Source organism: Anomaloglossus baeobatrachus, chromosome 2 (genome assembly GCF_048569485.1).
Source record: "Anomaloglossus baeobatrachus isolate aAnoBae1 chromosome 2, aAnoBae1.hap1, whole genome shotgun sequence".
NCBI lineage: Eukaryota > Metazoa > Chordata > Amphibia > Anura > Aromobatidae > Anomaloglossus > Anomaloglossus baeobatrachus.
In genome coordinates this window covers 333,538,448-333,558,421 of record NC_134354.1, presented here as the reverse complement: position 1 = coordinate 333,558,421, position 19,974 = coordinate 333,538,448, and the positions used below count along the sequence as shown (strand labels likewise).

At 43.9% G+C, this 19,974-nt stretch overlaps 1 protein-coding gene across 2 annotated transcripts in view; it reads left to right on the top strand.

Annotated features, from left to right (window-relative positions):
- LOC142289982 (membrane-bound glycerophospholipid O-acyltransferase 2-like) overlaps nt 1–19,974 on the top strand; it is a 116,739-nt gene that overhangs the window by 54,799 nt on the left and 41,966 nt on the right. For both annotated transcript variants that reach the window (XM_075333926.1, XM_075333927.1), the window contains exons 4-6: nt 9,324–9,413; nt 9,492–9,547; nt 16,994–17,048. In XM_075333926.1, the coding sequence (XP_075190041.1) occupies nt 9,324–9,413; nt 9,492–9,547; nt 16,994–17,048 (201 nt within the window). The remainder of the gene's footprint in view (nt 1–9,323; nt 9,414–9,491; nt 9,548–16,993; nt 17,049–19,974) is intronic.

Sequence of the window (19,974 nt, the reverse complement as noted above, 5' to 3'; positions counted from 1 at the left end):
CAGTGTCTATGAGTAATTCGCTGTGGGCGGTGTTTCACCGCTCAGCACAGCCCAGCATGTCAGCCCATCAGCTCCCTTCTCCCTCCTCCCTCACAGCAGAGCGCTGCAAGCAGGAGATATGCTGGGCTGTGACGAGCGGTGAAACACTGCCCACAGCCCAATGACTCAGGAAGACTGCAGCCGTCCAGTGATGTCAGGTTAACAGGAACTTGACGTGACATCACCGAATCCCCGAGGTCACGGACCTAGGGGGTCAGGCATGGGGAACAGCGGTCTGCAATAGCGCCTCTCACAGACACTACTGTATTGCCAACATAAGGTATTTGAGAGAAACATTGTTTCTGAACATAATATCGATCTACAAAATAAAAAATATGGGTGAACCACCCTTTTAATTTTTGCCAGAGCTGTATGTACATTGTACAAGTATATCAGCACTTGGTTACTGGCCTGTTTAGACAGGCTGACGAATTGTTGCAGCTTTATGACTGCATTTCGTCAATCAGAAATTATTTCCGGCATTATGGGGTAGGTCCATGGACTACCAACCTAGCCACTGGACCAGGGTCCTACAAATCTTTTTTGCTCAACTCTTAAATAGGACGCTTGAAATACAATTATTCTATCCCTATACACCATCATGATATTGGGTAAACCCCTTATTTATCCCAGGCAATGTTGAGATAATTTTTATTCTGGCATATCTTTTGACCCAGAAAAAGAGCGTTTTGTTCATCCGCTAATAGATCAGTCGGGGGCCAGCTGCTTCAACCACAACCGCAATGATTGGAGATAGTCAAGAGTTGTACTCTTAACAGACCCAGAATGAATGGAGCATCAGCGAGCATAGGAAACTGCCACTGTATTCAGACAGGGAACACAAGTATCCCTTGGCAGTCAGCAGTGGTCTCAGCAATAAGACTTCCAAAAGCTAGTAGTTATCACAGTCTGTGGGCAGGTGGAATATTTTAGAACTATGGGCTTTGCACCCTTTTTTTTGTTTTTAATCTACAATTAATGTCATTTTTTTTCAACTAAGCAGTGATCACATAAAAATCATCTAGTCTATTTGTTATATTTTTATTATTTTTTTTGCAATTTCTCCTTATTTTTCAGTTTGCATTAATGTGTAGTGCAATAAATGTCCTTTTGCTGCCTGGAAACCTTAAAGTATTGTCTCACGAACAAAGTTTATTTTAATCAATAGATCTTGGAATAATAATAATTCCCACAATTGGATGTGTTTAACCCCTTCACGACCTTGTAGGTACTGGTACGTAATAAGTCTTGTCCTTGCCTTTGATGCAGGCTCGTACATCGAACCCAATCTTTGATTTGCCTGCTTGCTGTTAATCAGTGAAATCCTGCCGTCAATCTCTGACAGCAGGATTTATTGCAACACCGCTGTGACGTGATTGCGGGGTGCTGATGGGTTGTCATGACAGCCAGGGGTCAACTGATGACACTTGTCTATGTCATGATGAACCTCCTGTCATTATTTCTGCTATACAGAGTAGTGCTGATCCTCTACTATGTACAGCACAAGCGATCAGAAGATTGTAGCTTCCACTCCTCTAAGGAGACTAGTAATAACAACAAAAATGAGAAAAGGTTATTAAAAATGGAAAAAAGCCACTAAAGTTCAATTCACACTCCTTTCGTCCCATTGAAAATAAAACAATACATAAAAAATACACATTTTGTATTGTCACGTTCAGAAATGTCCTATCTATCAAAATATAAAATAAATGAATCTACCGGTAATCGATAACCAGCTAAACGAAAAAAAATTCTAAACGATACAATTATGTTATTTTGGCCACCACAACAGTGCAATAAAATGCAGTAAGACATGATCAAAATATCGTGTCTTCTCAAAAATGGTATAATTAAAAATGTCAACTCAGGACACAAAAAAAAGCCGTAACACAGACCCAGATCCTGAAAAATGAGAACATTATGCTTCTCAGAATTTTTTTTCACCAATTCAATAAAAACACAAAAACAAATCCAAAAAACCAAACAACTATACATGTTTGGTATCTACGATCTGGTACTTACCTGGGAATCATATTGCCGGGTCAGTTTTACCATATAATGAGCATGGTAAATAAAAAAGCAATTGTGGAATTGCACTTTTTATTTGCAATTTCACCACACTTTATGGTAAAATTAATGGTTTTATTCAAAAGTACAACTCATCTTGCACAAAACGAGCCCTCATACGGCTATATTGATGGAAAAATAAAAAGGTTATGGCTCTTAGAAGAATGGGAGGGGAAAAAAAAAAGAAAAATGGAAATTCACCGGGTGGTGAAGGGGTTAAAAAAAATGTTCTTATGCAGGGATAATCTTCTAAATGTGTACCTGCTATGTACTGTGTAATGGTTGTGTGTGACCGTACAGGTCTGCTCATACCACATCTCTCGGGCCCGGGAGGATGTATAAAATATACAAACAAGACAGCACGTGATCGCAATTATTCTTTCTTTAAGGTAAAACATTTTTTTAAAAACAGGCAGTTTTACCTCACAAAAAATATTCAGTTGTGTTATCTGTGTACTATTTTGAACCCTCCCCAGCTCAGGAGACATGGTATGATCAGACCATGTCCCTGTACGGTCAGACTCGGCCATTACACAGCAGGCAGGGGTGGAACAATCGCGGTCGCAAGGGTTCAGGGGGCCCGAGGACCTCAGCCAGTGGTGTACTGCCAACGGCGGCAGGCCACATGTCAGGGCTGGCACCGAGTCCCCCGCCCTGCGGGCCCCCTGCCGAGGATTGCACTTTAAATTGAATCAGCATTCCAGATGCCAATACAATTGAAAGCACTGATGGGAGAGGGAACGGAGCACTCCCTCTCTCATCATTCTCCTGCTTTGTCTGCAGCGCTTTGACGTGTCAGCACAGCAGAGCGTGATAACGTCACTACTGTGCGCGGCTTTGCTGAGATATGCAGAGCGGCATAACAGTGGACACACTGAAGAGACCGGAGCAGTGGGGGAACAAGGAGAAGTGAGTATTTATGTATTTAATCACGGTGGCCAGAGGACTAAGTTGGTGCATTAAATGATATAGGGCTGCATACTACTATATGTAGGAATATGGGGGCTACATAATACTATATGGGGGCAGCATAATACTATATGAAGCAACATAAGGGCTGCATACTACTATATTGTCGAATATGAGAGGTGCACTGGACATGTTGAGGAGACCGGAACAGTGGGGGAATGAGGAGAAGGGAGTATTTATGTATTTAATCACAGTGGCTAGAGGACTAAGGGGGTGCATTAAACGATATGGGGACTGCATACTACTATATGGAGGAATATGGGGGCTGCATAATACTATATGGGGGCTGCATAATACTATATTGAGCAACATAAAGGCTGCACACTACTATATAGTCGAATATGGGAGATTCTGTAGACACGCTGAAAAGACCGAAACATCGGGGGAACAAGAAGAAATGAGTATTTATATATTTAATCATGGTGGCTAGATGGTTAAGGGGGTGCGTTAAACGATATGGTGGCTGCATACTACTATATGGAAGAATATTGTGGCTGCATAATACTATATGGAGCTGCATAATACTATATGGAAGAATATAACGGCTGCATACTACTATATAGTGGAATATGGAGACTGCATAATACTATATGGAGATATATAAGGGCTACATACTATTATATGAGGGTTGTATACTACTATATGGGGTCTCCATACTACTATATGGTGGAATATAAGGGCTGTATACTACTATATGTGGTTTGCATACTATTATATTGAGGAATATAGTGGCTGCATAATACTATATGGCGCTGCATAATACTATATAGGGGGCTGAATACTACTATATAAAGGAATTTAAGGGAAGCATACTATTATATGGGGGTTGCATAATACTATATGGGGGCTGTATCATACTGTATGGTGGAATATAGGAATTCATCTATTCATGCCTAAGTTCACTGGATTTTGTTTTTCCTGGATCTACTAGCCCTAACCAGGGCGATTCCGAGTAAGCATCTGGATCAACTCTGGACTGAGAAGCTGTGGGGAGCTGGCTTTTTCTTTCCTCTAACTGTACAATAATATAATACATCTTTTCCTCAGCACCCAGCTTTCTCATGCTCTCCTACACATCTTTAACTCAGCACTTTAATTTTCCCATGCTCTGATATCCCTCAGCACCCAGCTTTCCCATATTCTGATATCCATCTTGTCCTCAGCACCCAGCATTCCCATGCTCTGATATACATCTTTCTCTCAACACTCAACTTTCCCATGTTTTTCTATACATAGTTCCCTCAACATCCAGCTTTGCATACTCTGATATCAAAGGCAAGCTGGGTGCTAAGGGAAAGATGTATATCAAAGCATTGGAAAGTTGGGTGCTGAGGACAAGCTGGATATCAAAACATGGAAAGCTGGGTGCTGAGCGAAACAGGGATATCGGAGTATGGGAAAGCTGGGTGCTGAGGGAAAGAGCCAAGTGTTGGCACAATTATCCGGTACCCGGAGGGGGCGGAGACGGGGAGGGGCAGGTCCAAATTTTGCATTGGGGCCCATTGAACTCTAGTTACACCACTGATAGCAGGGACACATATATAAGATTATCTCAGCACAGTAACCAATGCATATAAAATCCAGTTGTGGAACTTATTATTATTCCAATATCTATTGGTTAAAATGTACTTTAAAATTACCTGTTCATGTAAAAACCCCTTTAAGCAAGCTGTTATTAAAGGGCTGTTATTCTTTACTCAGTAATTATATTTTGCTTACTGTGAATGGGTTAACAAGCTAAGTGGCTTAATTACTTACATAATATGGCTGTAGCTCTTCTCATAAACACATAATTACCCATTGCCAGTAATGCAGCACAGATTGTGTGAACACAGCCTATGTTGGATATTCATATGTCCATTGGATCTTATAATAACACATAGTCTTTAAGGTTGAAGGGAGACTCTAAGTCTATCTAGTTCAACCCGTAGCCTAACATGTTGATCCAGAGGAAGGCAAAAAAACCCCAATGTGTCAAATAAGCTCCAATGGGGAAAAAAATTCCTTCCTGACTCCACATATGGCAATCAGACTAGTTCCCTGGATCAACACCCTGTCATAAAATCTAATATACATAACTGGTAATATTATATTTTTCAAGAAATGCGTTCAGGCTCTGCTTAAATTTTACTAGTGAATCCCTCATTACAACATCATACGGCAGAGAGCTCCATAGTCTCACTGCTCGTACAGTAAAGAATCCTCATCTGTGATTATGAATAAACATTCTTTCCTCAAGACGTAGCGGATGCCCCCGTGTTCCAGTCGCAGGCCTAGGTGTAAAGAGATCTTTGGAAAGGTCTCTGTACTGTCCCCTCATATATTTATACATTGTGATTAGATCCCCCTAAGCCTTTGTTTTTCCTAACTAACTAACCCCAAATTTAATAACCTGTCTTGGTATTGCAGCCCCCCCCATTCCTCTAATAATCTAGGTCGCTCTTCTATCTACCTGTAAGAATATGCTATTTGTAACCTTCTATACTTTTGCTAACAAGAAATGCATCCATTCCTCTCTTAAATTCATTCAGTGAGTTGGCCATCACCACTTCCTCAGGAAGAGAGTTCCAGAGCCTCACTGCTCTTACCGTGAAGAACCCTCTTCTATGCTGATGTAGGAATTTTCTTTCCTCCAATCGAAAAGAATGCCCCCTTGTTCTTGTCATAGTCCTTGGTACAAACAGATCATGGGAGAGATCTCTATATGGCCCTCTGATATATTTGTACATATTTATTAGGTCTCCCCTAAGTCTTCTCTTTTCTAGAGTAAATAGACCTAATTTTGATAACCTTTCCGTGTATTGTAATGCACCCATTCCATTTATTATTTTAGTAGCCCGCCTCTGAACCCTTTCAAGTTCAGTAATGTCTTTCTTCAGCACCGGCGCCCAAAATTGCACACAATACTCCAAGTGTGGTCTGACTAGTGATTTGTACAGAGGGAGAATGATGTTTTCATCTCGTGCCCCCAGACCTCTTCTAATGCATCCCATCACCCTATTTGCTTTGGTGGCTGCTGCCTGACACTGGGCACTCCAATTTAGATTCTTATTCACTAAGATGCCTAAGTCTTTTTCCATGTCTGATTTCCCCAGCAGTTTCCCATTTAGTAAGTAATCGTAGCATCTGTTTCTCCTTCCCATGTGCATAACCTTACACTTATCTGTGTTAAACCTCATTTGCCATTTTTCAGCCCAATTCTCCAATTTACTCAAATCCATCTGTAGTTGCAAACTGTCCTCCTTTGTGTTAACTACCTTACATAGTTTTGTATCATCTGCAAATACTGATATTTTACTCTGTAAACCATCCACCAGATCATTAATAAATATATTAAATAGTAGGGGGCCCAATACAGACCCCTGTGGCACCCCACTAGTAACCCTGGCCCAATCTGAGTATGCACCATTAATAACCACTCTTTGTTTTCTACCACTAAGCCAGCTACCTACCCATCTACACACATAAATTGAAAGGTTTTTTTTTTCTTTACAAGCATTTTGCAATTTATCCCATTTGTGAAAATTATAAGTCCTTCCATTCTTTGGCTGATCTTCTAGGCTATACAGCTTACAAGTGCTGCCCTGAAGCTGGCCAGACCACTGTGATCCTCTGATGCTGCCTCTTTTAGCAGCATCTGAGCGTAGAAAGTTCAGAGCAATGGAGTAACCATGCTGTTGGTCCAAACTGTCAGTTATTCTGGAGCCCACCATCACCAAGCAAGAAGGAAGCCGATAGACAGAGGAGTTCTGTGCTTCTGAAGACAAGCCTTTTAGGGATTATCCCTACTTATTCATATGCTTTAGAGCAGGGGTGGGGAACCTTTTTACTGACTGGGGCCATTTGGAAATTTATACCAACTTTCGGGGGCCGCACAAAATTATCAATGTGTGAATGACCCTGCTATATTTGGTCAAACAATTAATTAACTCACCCCTACTGTGGCGGCTGGAGCAGCTTCTCTTTGGTGCGGCTGTGACGTTTGGTGATACTAATCATGTTGCTTCTCACAATTGCTTTTCTAGGTTTGTCTCGGTCTGAAGCGCAGTCAACTCTTTGTCATAATAATATTTGGTAAATCATATACATCACATAGGAGACGCGGTATATACATCACAGGAGACGCTGGAGGCACATATAACACATAGGAGACACTGGGACTGCTCTATATACATTACAGGAGTCACTGAAGGCACATAGATCACTGGAGGGGCTGGGGGCATATACATCACATTGAAAACGCTGGGACTGACGTATACACAACAGAAAGGAAATGCTGGGACTGCTGTATATACACATCACAGGAGACACTGGAGGCACATACATCACATGAGGAGCTGGGGACATATATATGCTCCCAGCCCCTCCTGTGATGTAAATGCCCACATCCGCTCCTGTGATGTAAATGACCACAGCCCCTCCTGTGTTGTGTATGTCCCCAGTGTCTCCTGTGATGTATATGCCCCCAGCATCTCCAATGTGATGTATAAGTCACAGGAGACGCTGAAGGCAAACAACACAACAGGGGCTGAGGGGCATACACATAACAGGAGACGCTGGGGGCATACACAACGCAAGAGGTGCTGGGGGGCATACACAACGCAAGAGGGGCTGGGGGCACACACATCACAAGAGGGGCTGGGGGCACAAACCTCACAAGAGGGGTTGGGGCAAAGACATCACTGAGGGGGGCACAGACATCACTGGGGGAACACAACACTGGGGGTGATACACAGCATTGGGAGGGCACACAGCACTGCCCCCCAGTAATGTCAAGGCTCTGCACACAGCACCTGCAGAGCCCTGACATTACAGGGGAGCCACAAACCTGAGGTGATACACAGCATGGGGTGAGGGACACAGCACTGATCGTTGCACACAACTCTGGGGGGATGCTACACAAAGTACTAGACAGGGAGCAGAGTGCAGGCCGGAGGGCAGAGGGGCGGGCATACCGCTCCGGAGGCCAGAGGGGCGGGCACACCGCACGAGAGGACAGAGGGGCGGGCAGATTGCTCCGGAGGGCAGAGGGGCGGACACACCCCACGAGAGGAAAGAGGGACGGGCAGATCACTCCGGAGGGCAGAGGGGCGGGCACACCGCATGAGAGGAAAGAGGGACGGGCACACACCGCTGATCACGCTAACACTGGACAGCAGGAGAGCCCATTGGTTCGCTCAAACAGTGCATGTGGTCATTTAAGGAGCCGGCGGCCCCAGCACTGCAGCCCCCGGGAATCTGCCCGGGAGCTGCATAAAAGGTCATGGCGGGTTGCATGCGGCCAGCCTGATTTAGAGCCTGGCTACCCTACTGTCACAGAAGCTGAATTAGAAGAAGTATTACAGTAACTGAGTCTTGGAAGTGTTAGACATACTAATTGTTAGTTCTTAGTAGAAAGAATTTATTTTTTATACAATTGAGTAAAAGCAATAAATTGAATAATGACCTATGTAAAAATGGCAGCATCCAATGGTGAAAGAGCAAAAGCAAAAGACAGAAAATATCACGTTATAAACTGGGAATGTGCTGCATCAATGTGAAAACTATGTGAGCCAAACCATAGAACTAAAGAGCATTTGTTTCCATGTAGTTCGCAATGGCCCATGTAACGGGTGATTAAACGAGCACCAACAGACTCGTTATTGCATCGATTAGCATTCATCATGGGTAGAAATCTGCCAACAGGGTGTACTAGGTTGAGGTTGCAACTATCTTGATAATGAGTAGATCTTTAGGTGATGTGACACGTCGCAGCGTAGCCCTGGTCTTTTTAGTGACAGATTTATGAAGATATTGTGGGTTACAAAGTTGGTACAATTTACAGGAATGCCAATGTTAATAGTGTTGACGACTGGATAGATCATCCTGAATGTAGGACGGGGATAATGTTTTTGCTGGGTGGAATAAAATACCTTGATCTTGGAAAATCCGCTGACATCATTTGTTTGGTGGTGAGAAAGATTATTCTTAATTAAGGGTTTTATATATTTGCCCATACTAAACTGATGCACTAGTGAAATTCTGTTTACGGTACTTCAGGAGAAAGTCATGCTGTGATAACATAGAGCGATTTCCTACCTTCGTTACATAATAAATAGTTACTTGGTTACTATGGTGACATGATTGGAGCAGTTGCTTCAAAAGAAGCGGAAGCTTATTGTGGCTGAATGCTGTGGATCGTACATAACACATAGGGCTGTGACCTGTATATAAATGTGTAACAATGTTCCTCTTCCTTCTATCTCCAGATATACATTGCTGATATGCATGGTTTATCTCACATTCTTTCATATCCGAAGATATGCAAACCCCTTGGTAGATGAGCTGGACTTTACAGTGTAAGCCTTACACAATTAGTTCCGTTTTGCCACCATATAATATATGTGAAGACATGTAATTATATCTGTGTATTTTAGGGCTTTAATGACACTTACCCAAAAAGTGAGCCGGTTTGCCTTTGAATATCATGATGGTAAGTGAATAGAAAAGATGCTGTTCACAGATGTGTCTCATATGTAGCCCATATTCCATGGAATCAATCACCTTGATGTATTTATGGTTCCAATCTTGGTTCACATTAAAGAAACATCCTAAGAAAAACTCACTATTGGTTAAAGTGTACCTCTGGTGAAACAGAAAAACTGCACTCAGGAGCTCACATAGGCTAAGTTCGCACACTGCGTCTTTTTGACGTTGCGTTTTTGTGCGTTTTTGGCCGCCAAAAACGCACAAAAACGCATCAAAAAACGCATGCGTTTTTGCCGCGATTTGGTGCGTTTTTGGCTGCGTTTTGCTGCGTTTTTGATCTCTGCGTTTTGCTGCGTTTTTCCAATGCATTGCATGGGGGGAAAACGCAGAAAAACGCAGGAAAGAACTGACATGTCCATTTTTTTTTTTAACTCAAAAACGCAGGTAAAAAAAACAGATGTGTGCGGACAGCAAAAATGAAAACTCATAGACTTTGCTGGGGAAGCAAAGTCCTGCAGTTTTGAGGCCAAAAACGCACCCGAAAAACGCGCAAAAACGCCGCGAAAAACGCACTGTGCGCACATAGCCATAGGTTATTTTTCTAAATTGTGTCCTCAATAGCAGCATGGACTACTTTGGTCTATGCTGTCCCCTAGGTGTCCATAATTAGCACTGTGCAATCATATTACATTCTACAGTGCTGAAGTCAGAAACCTAGCACACAGCACAGGCTAGAAATAGGTGTGCGCTGCTATTGAGATCAAGAAAGTTATTAAAAATAAGTCAGAAAAAAAGATTATGGGCCTTTGGCCTATAATATTTTTTCTGTATAACCAGAGGGATACTTTAATCCCATCTAGTGTGTAGGAGGAAGGTGTTGAACACAATCCTTGCATTTTTCACTGCCCCATCATTCCACAGTATGTTCAGAGTGTTCCTTTTAAGCACTGATAAATAGTCAGTTTTTATATACTGATTAAAAAATGGGGACCCAACAATTGCAATGACAAACTGGCCCAAATTCCCCTTCCAGCAGAGCATTCTTGTATTCCAATAGCTTAGGAAGCATATGATGTGAATACATTCAAAGTCAAGTCACATGCCAATGTGCTTCCAACTTCTGGTTCTTATGATGGTCTTGCTGAAAAGGAAGTATTTTAAGAGGGATGGCAAGTTGCAGGTCCAACACCACCATTTGGATAGGTCTTGGGCATTTGTGGCTGGCACTGTGGAAGAGATCTGTGTCACTATGTTGGATATCTATAAGTAACATTTAAGGCAGGTACTACATTGTGTGGGTTACATATTGTTATTAGTACATCTGTGTCTGTAATCTAACACCAGAAGCCTGCACTTCAGGGGATAACTTTATTATAAACTATCAGGGGACATCTCTGGAGGATACTCTGGTGGCATCTCAAGCTGGATAGCGGGGATCTTTACTGGCTTAAGGCCACATCTCACTAAGCAACATCGCTAGCAACATCGCTGCTGAGGCACGACTTTTGTGACGCAACAGCGATGTTGCTAGCGATGTTGCTGTGTGTGACATCCAGCAACAACCTGGCCCCTGCTGTGAGGTTGCTGGTTGTTGCTGAATGTTCTGGACCATTTTTTAGTTGTTGCTCTCCCTCTGTGAAGCACACATCGCTGTGTGTGACAGCGAGAGAGCAACAACTGAATGTGCAGGGAGCAGGGAGCCGGCTTCTGCGGACGCTGGTAACCAATGTAAATATCGGGTAGCCAAGAAACCCTTTCCTTGGTTACCCGATATTTACCTTCGTTACAAGCGTCCGCCGCTCTCACGCTGTCAGTGCCGGCTCCCTGCTCCCTGCACACATAGCCAGACTACACATCGGGTAATTAACCCAATGTGTACTCTGGCTAGGAGTGCAGGGAGCCAGCACTAAGCGGTGTGCGCTGGTAACCAAGGTAAATATCGGGTTGGTTACCCGATATTTACCTTAGTTACCAAGCGCAGCATCGCTTCCATGCGTCGCTGCTGGCTGGGGGCTGGTCACTGGTTGCTGGTGAGATCTGCCTGTTTGACAGCTCACCAGCAACCCGTGTAGCGACACTCCAGTGATCACTGCCAGGTCAGGTTTCTGGTGGGATCGCTGGAGCATCGCTTAGTGTGACGGTACCTTTAGGCTACTTTCACACATCAGTTTTTTCCAATCTGGCACAATCCAGTTTGTACCTGATGCATCGGATCCGTCTCCGATTGTGTAAAAACTGATGCGACGGATCCGGTAAAAAAAACGGATCAGTTTTTTTTTTTTTATGCTGAGAGGGAGAAAGAGAGAGACCCCATCATCCCCGCACAAACACCAGTACTATCGCCCCCATCATCCCTGCACAAACACCGGCAATATCGCACCCATGATCCCTGCACAAACACCGGCACTATCGCCCCCATCATCCCCACACAAACACCGGTACTATCGCCCCCATCATCCCCGCACAAACACTGGCACTATTGCCCCCACCATCCCCGCACAAATACCGGCACTATCGCCCCCATCATCACCGCACATGCAGGCACTACCGCACGCATCATCCCCGCACACGCAGGCACTACCGCATGCATCATCTCCGCACACCCCTGCACTACCGCATGCATCACCACCGCACACCCTTGCACTACCGCACACATCATCACCGCACGCATCATCACCGCACACGCAGGCATTACCTCAGTGACGTCCCCCGCTGACAGCGCGATTCACTTTAGTTGCTGCGTGGAGCTGATAGTGAGCGGCGGTGTTCTACTGCCGCTCATGTCAGCTTCATGTAGCAGAGATGATAGCGTCGCGGGACCTCTGTGGATTGCGTCGGACCTGGAGGGGTATTTGGGGATTAATAAAGAGGTAAATGAGGGTTTTTTTTTGTCTTTTATTCAAAATAAAGGATTTTTTGGGTGTATGTGTTTATTCACTTTCACTTACAGGTTAATCATGGAAGGTATCTCGGGTAGACGTCTGCCATGATTAACCCCTTATTACCCCGATTGCCACCGCACCAAGGCAATTCGGGATGAGCCGGGTAGAGTCCCGGGACTGTCGCACCTAATGGATGCGGCAATTCCGGGCGGCTGCTGGCTGATATTTTTAGGCTGGGGGGCTCCCCATAAGGTGGAGCTCCCCATCCTGAGATTACTAGCCTTCAGCCATGTGGCTTTATCTTGGCTGGTATCAAAATTGGGGGCGACCGCACGCCGTTTTTTTACATTTTTTATTTTTTTTACTGCAAGAAATAGACCCGCCCACCGGCGGCTGTGATTGGTTGCAGTGAGACAGCTGTCACTCAGCGTGGGGGCGTGTCTGCCTGCAACCAATGATAGGCGCCAGTGGGCGGGGAAAGCAGTGAATACGAGATTGAATAATGGGCGGCCAGCATTTTTAAATCAGGAGAAGCCGCCAGCAGTATGACAGCCGTGCAGCGCCGCGCCAGTGATCGGTGAGTGGGTGAGAGTCAGTGAGTGAGTGAGAGAGAGTGAGTGAGTGATTGATTTTCTGACAAGCAATGAATTTATATCACTTCTGGGCATGCTCAGAAGTACAAACCGGTACATGCTTCCGGTGTTTGATGCATGCCACCGGATTCGGCGCTCATAGACTTTCATTATGCACTATGCCGCACAGCTGGCAAAAAAGTTCCTCTCTGCGTCCTGTGCGGCCGCCGGAGTGATGATTTTTGCCGCAACCGGCAAAAACCAGATCAAACGCGAGTACATGCGGCACAACCCGGCGCTAATAAAAGTCTATGAGGGAAAACCGCACCCGGCGGCAAAAAAACCCGGATTAGTTGCCCGTGGCACACAAAGTCGTTAAACCCCGTCACACGTACTTACCTGCTGAGCGACGTCGCTGTGGGCGGCGAACATCCACTTCCAGAAGGGGGAGGGACGTTCGTCATCACAGCGACGTCACACAGCAGCCGGCCAATAGAAGCGGAGGGGCGGAGATGAGCGGGACATTAACATCCCGCCCACCTCCTTCCTTCCGCATAGCCGGTAAGCTGTGTTCATCGGTCCCAGGGTGTCACACGGAGCGATCTGTGCTGCCCCGGGAATGATGAACAACCAGAGCAGAGAAGAAGAAACGACTTTTTGAAAATGAGCGACGTGTCAACGAGCAACGATAAGGTGAGTATTTTTGCTCGTTCACCGTCGCTCGTAGCTGTCACACGATACGATATCTCTAACGATGCCGGATGTGCGTCACTTACGACGTGACCCCGCCGACATATCGCACGATATATCGTACTGTGTGACGCCGGCATTACTGTTAGGAATATTGGTGGCAATAAAAATTAAATCAAAATGCATTTCATTTTTGGTAAAATGTATTTTGCCTTCTATTTGCTTGTGTGTTGTACATTTTTTACACAAATTGCTGGAGAATATGCAAAGAACAGTAAAAATACTGGTATCAAATATAATTTCTCTAAATTGTTGCCTGTCTATCAAGTGTATGCATGAAAGCATTTTCACAGTTCAAGCTTCCCGTCTTCCAGAGCACCATTAAGATGTTGCCCTGTAAACAACATAAATCACCTGTGCACAGGATAGATGAGACATATTTAATGTCCTCCAATGATCATGAGAATGGGGGTTCCCAAGTCTATATGAATGGAAAAAACAGTGAGCATGTGCAACCATTTACACATTCACTGTTTGTAGGATTGGTGGTTTATATGCTCACCACTGCTGCTCCATTCAGGGTTTTGGAACCCTCGTTCTCTGGTTCAGTTGGGTTTCACCATTCAGACTTCCAGCAATCATATATTTATCATCTATCTCAGTGTTCCATAAAGAGCATTTATATAAATGATAAATGATCTTTATTGGACAACCTCTATAATTTTGACCATGTACTTTAGATATTAGTCATTTCTTTAGACTCTCCAATAAACAAAAATGCTTGGATCAGCTAAGCATACATGTTTATTCTCATAAGCAGAGGAAGATAAGGTTCATATCCAACATACAGTTGAAACCAAAAGTTTACGTACTCTATCTAAAAAGACACATCTGCAGGTTTTTCTCACAATGTGACATGAAATCAGAATAAACCTTTCCCGTTTTCAGTCAATTAGGAACCAAAATTATTTATATTTGCCAAATGCCAGAAAAATGAGAGAGACACAGAGAGAAAATGTTTTAAGGCATTTTTATTATTTCTGCAAAGTCAAAAGTTGACATACTTTTCATTAGTATTTGGTACCACTGCTCTTAAACTGTCTGACTTGGGTCAAACGTTTTAGATATCCTTCCACAAGCTTCTCACTATAGTTGGTAGGAATTTGGGCCCATTCCTCCTGACAGAACTGGTGTAACTGAGGCAGGTTTGTAGGTCACCTTGCTCGCACCTGCCTTTTCAGTTTTGCCTATAAATTTTCAATAGGATTGAGACCAAGGTTTTGTGATGGCCACTCCAAAACACTGACTTTGTTACCCTTAAGCCACTTTGTTTGACTGTATGGTTCGGGTCATTGTCTATTTGAAAGACCCATTTCTGCCCGGACTTTAAGGGGTACTTTGCAAAACTACGACATCGCAGGTGCAATGTCGGTGGGGTCATGTCGAAAGTGACGCACTTCCTGTGTCGCTCTCGACATCGTAGTGTGTAAATCCTAGATGATACGATTAACGAGCGCAAAAGCGTCATAATCGTATCATCGGTGTAGCGTCGACGAATTCCATAATTACGCTGACGCGACGGTCCGATGTTGTTCCTCGCTTCAGCGGCAGCACACATCGCTGTGTGTGAAGTCGCAGGAGCAAGGAGCATCTCCTACCTGCGTCCCGGCTGCAATGCAGAAGGAAGGAGGTGGGCGGGATGTTTACATCCTGCTCATCTCCGCCCCTCCGCTCCTATTGGCCGCCTGCCGTGTGACGTCGCAGTGATGCCACACGACCCGCCCCCTTAATAAGGAGGCGGTTCTCCAGCCAAAGCGGCGTCGCACGGCAGGTGAGTGTATGTGAAGCAGCCGAAGCGATAATGTTCGCTACGGCAGCTATCACAATGATATCGCAGCTGCGACGGGGGCGGGGACTATCGTGCTCGGCATCGCAGCATCGGCTTGCAATGTCGTAGTGTGCAAAGTACCCCTAAGTTCCTGGCTGATGTCTTGAGATGTTGCTTCAGTATTGCCACATAATCTTCTTTCCTCATGATGCCATCTAGTTTGTGAAGTTCACCAGTCCCTCCTGCAGCAAAATAACCCCACAACAAGATGCTGCCACTCCCGTATTTCAGGGTTGGGATGGTGTTCTTAGCTTCAAAGCTTCTCTTTTTTTCCTCCAAACATAAAGATAGTCATTATGGTCAAACAGTTAAATTTTAGTTTTGTCACAACACAGGACATGTCTTGAAAAATTAAGGTCTGTGTTCCTGTGTGCATTTGCAAACATTAATCTGGCTTTTTTATGTTTCTTTTGGAGTAATGGCTTCTTCCTGGCAGAGAGATCTTTCAGCCCATGTTGATACAGTACTTGTTTCACTGTGGATAATGATACTATCTTACCAGCTTCTGCCAGCATCTTCACAAGGTCTTTTGCTTTTGTTCTTCGGTTGATATGCACATGTCTGACCAAAGCACGTTCATCTCTGGTACACAGAACCCATCTCCTTCCTGAGCAGTATGATGGATTGACATTCCCATCTTGTTTGTACTTGCATATAATTGTTTGTGCAGATGAATGAGGCACCTTTAGTTATTTGGAAATACACCCAAAGATGAACCAGACTTGTGCAAGTCCACAATTCTATTCCTGAGACCATTGCTGATTTTCTTTTAACTTTCCCATGATGCTACACAAAGAAGCAGTGGGATTCAGGTGTGCATTAAAATACATCCATAGCTATGTCTCTGATTAACTAATTAGAAGCTTCCAAAGACATAACGTAATCATCTGGGCTGTTGCACATTGTTTAAAGGCATAGTACTCTATGTGTATGTAAACTTTTGACTTTGCGGAAAATTATAAAAATGCCTTAATACATTCTCTCTCTCTCATTATTCTGGCATTTGGCAAATATAAATCATTTTGGTAATCCAGTTTGGCCTAAAACACGAAAGGTTTATTCTGATTTCATGTCAGACAGTGAGAAAAACCTGCATATGTGTCTTTTTAGGTAGTGTACGTAAACTTCTGGTTTCAAATGTATCTAGTGTTATTTATGATGACTACTGATATCAAGAGATAGTCTAGCTTCTCACAGACACATTAGATTGTCAGTGGACCCACTGACGTTGGTGGGCCCCACCAAAAATTGTCTGTTGTACATGACCAGCTTTGTTTCCAAAAACGTCTATGGGGAGTCACCTTGTCACCATATCAGTTACTGCTTCAATCCATATAATACCAATATAATAGTAGTAAAATGCAATGTATAAAGAGAATGATTAATTTAAATGTGTTATGCCTTATATTATTTTGTAGGTACGGTCCGCAGTGATCATTCTCTATCTCCCACACAGAGACGCCTAGCGATCAGGTAACTTTGCTTCTTGTGTTGGGAGTTTACTTTATATCATAACACAAATTTCCACACATACTACCATTCGATAGAAATATGTCCTGAACCTCTGAAATATGTGACAACTCTACTGAGCTAAAATGGTGGCAACGTAATGTGTCTGTGCACTAGAACTTGTAGGACCTGAATGTATGATATTTGTCGGGGTGAGAAATGATGGGTTTTGAAAGAATGGAGAATTATTACCAGAATTTAAATGTATATAGCGTACACTTTTCATTCAACACAATCCTTTTAACCAGTAACCAGTATTCTCTTACTGCCAAGCTGCCTAACTCGTCTTTCAGGGTTGTTAGGCTAACACGAAGGACTGGGCATGGAGGGAGGGATTAGCGTCTTGCTGTGGTTAGGACAAGCTCACAATAGCTTGTTTCTTCACATCCACTCTGCTGCTTTATAGACTTGCGTGATGTGAATGTATGTAACAAATAAACAGTACACCACAAATATTGAACGGAAACATGGTCCAAATCAGTTATTCTGGTCCCTTGCAGATCAAGAAGTGACTGTTTCTCAGTTACTTTTCCATTTGTGTTGACAGTTTAACTTTGCATCTGAATTGTGGGATAATGTGTGCAAGATTGAACATTTTTGTTCAGTCTTTATATGTTTGTGGTATTTTAAACCTGAGTAAACACTTCAGTTCTAATGAAAAGCCACATTACTGTTGCACTCACATGCCTCCACATAATCTATCCTTACAGATACAATGGTTAACTTTAGTTATGAGACAGTAGGATTACTGAAGAAATATTCTAAAGAGTTTATCCAACTACAGTAAACTGACTTTAGACTGTGCTGTTAATCAGATAAGTCAGTTAAAGGCTGCATACACATTTAATAAAAGTTGTCTGTTGTCTAAACCCAACTAATGTAAAGCCTGCTGGCAGTCAGTGCCAGGGACTTAGTTACCGGTGCCACTCAATATACACTGAGCAGTGACTGAAACTATGCCGGCGGCACCCTTATGACTAGAAGTCAAACTTTGCCGGGAGGACTAAAGTTCATTTCTTCTCAGCAGTGAGGCTCTAGTTGCGGGCACCAGGCAGATTCAGAGTGCTATTCACCTGCAGATTAACATCACATGACAGGTTCCCTTTAAGCAGAGGGCCTAATGGAAAATCAGAAATTCACCTCATAAAAGTAAATGGAGGCTTTGTAATAACCAGCTTTTGTCTAATTGACCCCGTAATCTTTAAGTGTTTTATTATCTATGGCACTGCCTGAGAAAGCCGAGTACAGTGCCCAACTATTTCCAGCATGGCCATAGACAATGGATGGGGCAGAGGTCAAGCATATGCACCTGAGACCCAACATGAGGCTCTATAGAGCACTATTCTTGCAATTCAAAATCTCGTTCTTCTTATCTTTGAGGGCTTGACCACTGAAATAGTTATCCTCTATGGATAGGGGATAATTTTCAAATCTGCTTGTGGTGTAAAAAATTGAGAACACAAAAGTGAAGCTACATAGAATTCGTACATCTGGAACCCCACAATAGGGGATGAGAAAAAAGTGCTCACCTTAAAAAGTTGTGCTAGAATAGTCACAACTATACCCAATTGCTTGAATTCAATAGTGGACAAATATCACTAGCGATGGACTGATGCCGCCAATACTAGTATTCTCAGGACTTAGGCTACTAATCTCTTGAAGAGGAGCCAATGGACTGCAGTGTGCTATCAAAGAAGGATATAAAAGGCACAAAGATGTTCACCAAGGAAATAGTGATCAGTAAGAATTATTAAAACTTTAGTAAAACAGAAGTGCTATCTATACAACCAAGTGTTTTAATGACTTACGGTATTTAGCTACATTGGAGCTAGAATGAGGTTCATGAAGACCACTCCAATAAGGAGAAGGTTTAATATGTAAATAGACATACAAGTGAATAATTAGTCATTGAAGGAGTTGTCCGACATAAACTCAAACATTTTTGTTAAGCTAATCTGTGCTGTATTGTCATATAAAACACCCCTACATTGGTATTTTTTGTTTTCTAACTTTTGTTCCTCTTGAATTCACCCTTTATTCTCTGCAGCTCTTTGTTTACATTCAGCTCCAGCAAACATGATAACTTCCTGTGCCAAACCTCCTAGTCCAGTGATGGCGAACCTGTGGCACTCCAGCTGTTGCAAAACTACAATTCCCATCATGTCTTCACAGCCAAAGCTTTTGCTTTGAATGGCCAGGCATGATGGGAATTGTAGTTTTGCAACAGCTAGAGTGCCACAGGTTCGCCATCACTGTCCTAGTCAGAGCTGGCACCACCCGGCCTCAGTGTCCAGCCTCGCCCCCTGCCCGCCCCCTGCACACACATTCCCTGTCAGTATTCTTCCCCAGCACCTGACCTGTTATCACTACAGCATTGCAAATAACAGCCCCACATCGGGCTCTGCACCCCACACCACATCGGGCTCTGCACCCCACACCACATCGGGTTCTGCACCCCAAACCACATCGGGCTCTGTACCCCACACCACATCGGGCTCTGCACCGCACACACACATATGGCTCTGCACACCACACGCACTTCGGGCTCTGCACCGCACACACACACACATGGCTCTGCACCACACTCACGCACATATGGTTCTGCACCACACACACGCACATCGGACTCTGCACCGCACACGCACATCGGACTCTGCACCGCACACGCACATCGGACTCTGCACCGCACACGCACATCGGACTCTGCACCGCACACGCACATCGGACTCTGCACCGCACACGCACATATGGCTCTGCACCACACACACACACACATATGGCTCTGCACCACACACACACATATGGCTCTGCACCACACACACACACATATGGCTCTGCACCACACACACGCACATATGGCTTTGCACCACACACACGCACATCGGGCTCT